The sequence below is a fragment of the Arachis hypogaea genome, chromosome 10 (assembly GCF_003086295.3).
Source record: "Arachis hypogaea cultivar Tifrunner chromosome 10, arahy.Tifrunner.gnm2.J5K5, whole genome shotgun sequence".
Lineage (NCBI taxonomy): Eukaryota > Viridiplantae > Streptophyta > Magnoliopsida > Fabales > Fabaceae > Arachis > Arachis hypogaea.
This window is the reverse complement of record NC_092045.1, coordinates 3,181,231-3,187,391: the sequence shown is the minus strand read 5'-3', so window position 1 is coordinate 3,187,391 and position 6,161 is coordinate 3,181,231. Positions and strand designations below refer to the sequence as shown.

At 34.7% G+C, this 6,161-nt stretch overlaps 1 protein-coding gene across 1 annotated transcript; it reads right to left on the bottom strand.

The window, feature by feature from the left end:
• Positions 1–1,791: 1,791 nt before the first annotated feature.
• LOC112714666 (uncharacterized) lies at positions 1,792–3,037 on the bottom strand. Its single transcript, XM_025766306.3, has one exon. The coding sequence runs from the start codon at positions 2,792–2,794 to the stop codon at positions 1,967–1,969; it is 828 nt and encodes a 275-aa protein (XP_025622091.1). The 5' UTR covers positions 2,795–3,037; the 3' UTR covers positions 1,792–1,966.
• Positions 3,038–6,161: the final 3,124 nt, after the last annotated feature.

Genomic DNA, 6,161 nt, shown 5'->3' with positions numbered 1-6,161 from the left:
TAGTCATAATTCTTGGCAGCTATAATAATACACAATCAACTTATTAGTCAATATTATAGATTAATGATCTAATTGATAAAAAATCATCTAGTACATGATGATGTAAGGAAGATAATTTGGTGAGCTTGGTTTAAATATCTAACCATATGTTTTTCATTCAATATGTGACATATGTTTTCTTCCATTTGTTCTTCATGCAGAAAGTAAAATTAAAACTACTCGTTCTTTTCCAAGCTATGATATGTCTTCGTCAATTAGAGTTTCTGCATGATCATTATAGTATGAATAAAATATCTTTGTTTACACTGCTACGAACAGAGAATTATAGACCTCAGGCTAAAGGAGTGAGCGAGTCTCCATCAAGATGACTATAATTGAGATATGTGGAATTAAAGGTATATATGCTATGTGGCTAACATAACAATTGTCCCCAAAAACAGTTTCAAACGGGTTAACTTAGCTTATATATATATACGTACGGCTGCAAATGAAATGAAATTAATAAATTGAACTACTTTTTAAGAGGAGGATGATCATGTATAGGTGTATGTGTAGTCCCTTGTCCATGTCAAAATTGTCCTTTCCAAACGTACACACACTGTTAATGAAAGGGGATTGATCAGTTCTTAGTTCTTATTACAAGTTATGGTGGCTACTGGTGATGATGATTTCGCTTTGAAACTTTGATGAAGGTATGTATAGTGTGTTGAAATTGAAATAAAAAGAACCCTCGCTGATTGTCTCTTTCTGATCTGTCCTATATGATAATAATCACAATTCACTTTCATTCAATCTAAATCAAGTGGAGCCCTAAATTACAAGTGAAAACTCAGATGCAGTCGATTTCACGTGAAGTTGATAGCTGAGAGCCGTTAGATGAAAATTTAGTCAAATCAATCAAATAATTTAACGGCGCTCAATTATCAACTTCACGTGAAATCGACTGCAGTTTCCACTTAAATTATATTTGGCTTCTCATACATTTTCATGCATTATTTTATTTTATTCTATCCACTTATATTGTAAGGGACCAAATTAGAATTTGAAGACTACTCTGCTTTAACATGGAAACTTGGGAAGAGGAACCATCTAACACATTAAGCTACCGGGGTTGCTTTATATGGGAGAGTGAACTACGCTCTACGCACGCACGTTCCAATGTCTTGAAGAAAAGAATAGGTATCTCTCCAACTATGTATCAACTAATTCTACGTGCATGACGCGTTAAATAAAAGATAAAAGAAAAAAGGGATATGATATTTGATTATGCGTTAACAAGCTAGCTAAGTCTAAATTTTAATTTGTAATCTTTTCATGGTGCGACGTACCTTTCTTTGACTCACATTTTGGGGACAGTGACAGGAAGAAAGAAAGAAAGAAAGAAAGAAAATAAAAGAGAGGGTGAGAAACAAAAAAGGAAAGATAGAGAAAAAGAAAATATGGAGAATAAGTAATAACCCATTTTTGTGGATTAACCAAACATCCATAACGCTCTGTTACTCTTAGTATGTGTTGTCACTTGTCACTTTCACTACCATGTCCATTTAACTTTTCTTCTGTCTAGAGGAACATGCAAGTGCTAATCACTTTGTTGAGTGGGACTTGGTGTCATGTTTGAATCAATCAAGTGTAACCCATTCAAGTTTCACGCTACGTGATTAAAGTTCATTTAGATCCAAACTACCACTTCAAAATTTAGATTTGGATCTAAAATTGCTTAATGCACCAAATTGGTTTCATACTATTTGACACATTAATTTTTAACATTAGTGATTATGATTAGTCTTCGTATGTTTAAAATTTTCCCTTAAACACAAGATGAACCACGTTCACAAAAAACACAAGATAATCAATCTACTATGTTAAGGAGTGGCAACTCCACTCTCAATACAAAGCATATATATGACACCATTTTAATGGTGACAATATCCACTCACACTATGTTAATCTTCAATGAAATATCACACTAGTTGCAACTAATCTCACCGGAGAAGTGCCTGTCCTCATCGGAAAATTCTCTTTGCCGAGTCGGAGAAATATCAATCTCAATCAAATTCTCTTCCTCAAAGTTAAACTCCAATCCACACTTCTTACCACTACCATCAAGAGCTATCTCAATTAGTCCTTCTCTGTCTTCTTCATCCCAAGTGAAGCTCATATTCTCCGGCGAGTCCCAATTCCCGGTCGCCGGAAAACCATTCTCCGACGAGCTGTCCGAGTCAGACTCAGGATAATAACGCGACAAAGAAGGGTACCTGAAGATAGTTGTGTCGTCTTGTTTTTCATTGGGATGATGCTCTGCTTCTTCACCTTCGTACTCTTCATATATAACCTCCAATGGCGCTTTCACATTCCATTCCATGAAAGACTCCTCAAAATACGACTTTGATTCGAAACCCACGTCAGATTTGGACTCAATTTCAGAATTTCTCTTGATCCGGTCGTTGGAATTCGTTTCAACAAGCTCAATTGGCTTCCCCTGATTCTCTTCTCTGTTTCCCCTGTTTTCTTCTTCAGCAATGGATTCTTGTTCTTCAACTTCTTCAACATGGCTCCTTTCCTTCTGAAATTCTTCACTTCTCTGAATTACACCGAGACGGAGAATGAAGAGTAATAGAACGCCGGTGAGAATCAGAACAGGTGAGAAAACTATTCTCCAATATTGATGAGGCAAATATAGCAAAATCAAGGTGTAGAAGATGACAATGCAATGAAACAGAGGATCAGAAGAGAAAACAGAGAAAAAAGAGACAGTTTCATTGCATAACAAGTTAATAATTTGATCAAGAGCCATGGCTGAAACTAACTTCAATTCCAAAAGTAATCCACTTTCATCATTGCCGACAAGCCATTAGCAGAGAAAAGCAGATGATGAAACTTTGAATGATGAGAAAAGAGAAAAAAAAAAAAAGGAAAGAAGTTTACAAAAATTCAATTGAGTTGAAAAGGGGCACAGTAGAAGATGGGTTATTGTGGGGGTTTATAAGTGTTTTTTGGCGTTAAAAGAAGGCATAGAATAATAGAGTGGGGAAAGGTCAAGAAGGGTGGTGTGGTCCTTTACAATGTATATATTACACGGAAAACCTACAAATCTCAACCTAAAAAGTTGCTATGCTTTTTAAGACTTTACAAATCCATGATCTTAATCAATGTATGATGTATCAACTATCAACCCCGTCGGTCCGTACTGATTTTTAGGTTTTAATTCATGGAATCTATCTACTTAATTGCTTTCCCTTTTATGGAGCAAATCGAGACATTGATTTGAGGAGCAAATGACGTTAAGTTTGTTCATTGTTTTTGGTTAGTACTTGGTAACCTATAGAAGAATGTGATTATGTTACGTTTTACCTATAAACACATGAATAATTTTTAGGGTAAGTTTCTTAATTAGTGATCACAAATTTCACGACTACTACTTGCCGTTTTTGGTCAGTCATTCACATTTTCATGTCTAACTTCTTTTCTTATTTTTCTTTTAACGTCTTAACATTAGTTGATGGGTTTAGGAAAGTTTATTCACATGATTAATTTATTAGCGCGGTTGTTTTTGGAAAGTTCTGAACGTTATTTTTTTTGTACTATATGCTTTTATCGATTGTTTGATTGCAACGAAGTCAAGCATCGTTCAGTATGGTAATTTTACATAAATGGAAGGGGAAAGTTATCACTTTTTCTATGTATCATTTATACGATAATATGAAAATGATTCCCCATGATTTGGCTAAATTATGGTCCCTCTATGTCATCCCATCCCTAAAGTTCAAGGCTTTCTGGAATATGTGCTCTCAGAAACTGAAAGGACTAAGGACTGCATCAAGAAAAATTCTATTTATTGTTTTTCAAAAAAATATAATACAATCGTATCATACCGCATTTTGCATAAATTGTTTCGGAATTAACTAATGATTAAGATTTTAAGAAGATAAGGAATAATAACTTTTGAAAATTTTAAATGCATTGAAAACATTAAGATAGCGTTTGGCAGGTGAGAGACAAAGATTGAAATATGTTTCGGTATTATGTTTAGTATAGAGTGAAAGATAAAGATGGAAATAAAAATGAAACTCTAATTTAATTTGTACAAAGGATAAAATTAGAATTAGTTAATTGAGATTGAAGTATTTTAGGTATAAAATGTTATTAAAGTTTCGGTCTTCATTTCCAAAAATTTCAGTCTCGTGTTCTCACTTTTTGAAGGTATCGAATTTTAGTATTAGTCTCTGGACCAACAAATATAATATTAAGTCTCATTACCTCAAAATAAATGCTACCTAAAAATTTTAAATAATGATTTGATTTTTAATTTTCATGAATTTAAGTTGTGTGTTGTTCGAAACCATATAACTTTTGAGTTGATTTGTGAAAAAATTATCCCAAATATAATATTGAGTAAACTACTATTTCTACCCATAAAAGTTAAAAACACTAACATATCACCCCATAAAAAACGAAAATTACCATTTTGTACCCATAAAAAATGGTTTTTACAAGCAAAATTATCTAAACCCTAAAAAATTAAATAAAATTCCTAAACTACCCTTCTCTCCACCACTACCACTATCATCTCCTCCCCCCTCCTTTCTCTCTTAATGTTCTCAGCAACCCAATCCCAACATCAACCACATTACCGCTCAATACCGCCGTCTCACCCTCCTCCTCAACCGTCACCCTAACCCTTTCAACCGCACACTGCCCCATTGGTGTCGATTGCGACTCAACAGCACCACCACCACCATCACCATCAGCCATCATTGCCGTTAACTTCACCACCTGAATGGATTGGGTTTTCTCTGCACACACATTCAAAGGCTACGACTTTTTAAGGGTTAATCGAAAACACTCATCAACAAAGTTAAGATCTATGACTCTAACCCTGAATCCTCCAAGCTTTCTCCAACACCGCCATTGATTTCATTGTCTCCCTTGAGAACTTCCGCGTCGCCAACATCAACTCCGACATCTCTACTGCACACTCCTGGCTCTCCATCCGCATCCTCCCTTTCCTGTCCGTCATCTCCGTCGTCGCCATCACCATCGGCAACGAGTACCTCACCACCACCATTGACACGAGTATGGCGGCGCCGGCACTAACGGAACGTTTGAGTGGCTGCGTGAAGTGAAAATCGTTGATGGGGTCCATGGAAGCGCACTTGCATTTGAGGGTGGAGTTCCAGTGGTTCTTAATGGCATTGTCGGTTCTACCGAAAAGGAGTCAGACTATGATGACCCACTTGTTGCCGAACCGAGCGTGAGATCTGATTATGGTGTCGTCTTCTTCGAAGGTGAAAGTCCGATACTCCACCTGTGGGGAGAGCTAGTTGCACCAACGGAGCCTGCAAAATTTACCCTAACAGAATATTGAAAGAGAAAATGATAGTAGTAGTAGTGAAGAGAAGAGTAATTTAAAAATTTTATTTAATTTTTTAGAATTTTAATAATTTTAATTGTAAAAACTATTTTTCATGAGTACAAATAGTAAATATACTAGCGTCTTCAACTTTTTCCCAAAAAAATATCCTCTTATAGTCTTATTGGATTTGAGTTCCACTAAAGATCCCAGCCCATTGCTTTAGGCTTTAGGTTCCCCATTCACACGGTGCCTTTCTCATTGAGGAAAAATTAAGTAGCAGAATACAAAGGGGAATTGAGGGTATTTTGGGAAATTAATAAAAAGATGGTTAAATGAGAATGGCGATAGTAATTTGGGAGTGACATTAACATTAGTGCTACCCTTAATCAAACTCATCTAATTTGAACGTGAATTATTTCTCTCATTTCAAACTTTTACTCTGCATCTAAACAATTTCATTTTAAAAAAGTAATCACATGTATTGTTATCCATAAAATTTTTTTTTAAATTATTTTAAAATGTGACAAAAATATATATCTATTTTAATTTAGATTCAATTAAATTTAAGACAACTCATATTTTTCTTTAGCCATATCATAGTCACGGATTCAAAATTTTTTAAAAAAAATTAAATACAAAATAAATTAAAATATAATATAACAAAAAGTCAACAAAACATAATTTATAATATGTAAGTCAAAATTAATAATTATATTATATAAAAATTAACATTCAACTATATACTTTTAAGGGTGGAGCCACATAGAAGGTAAGGGGGGCAATGGCCTCCCCCAACCCTTAATTTTTT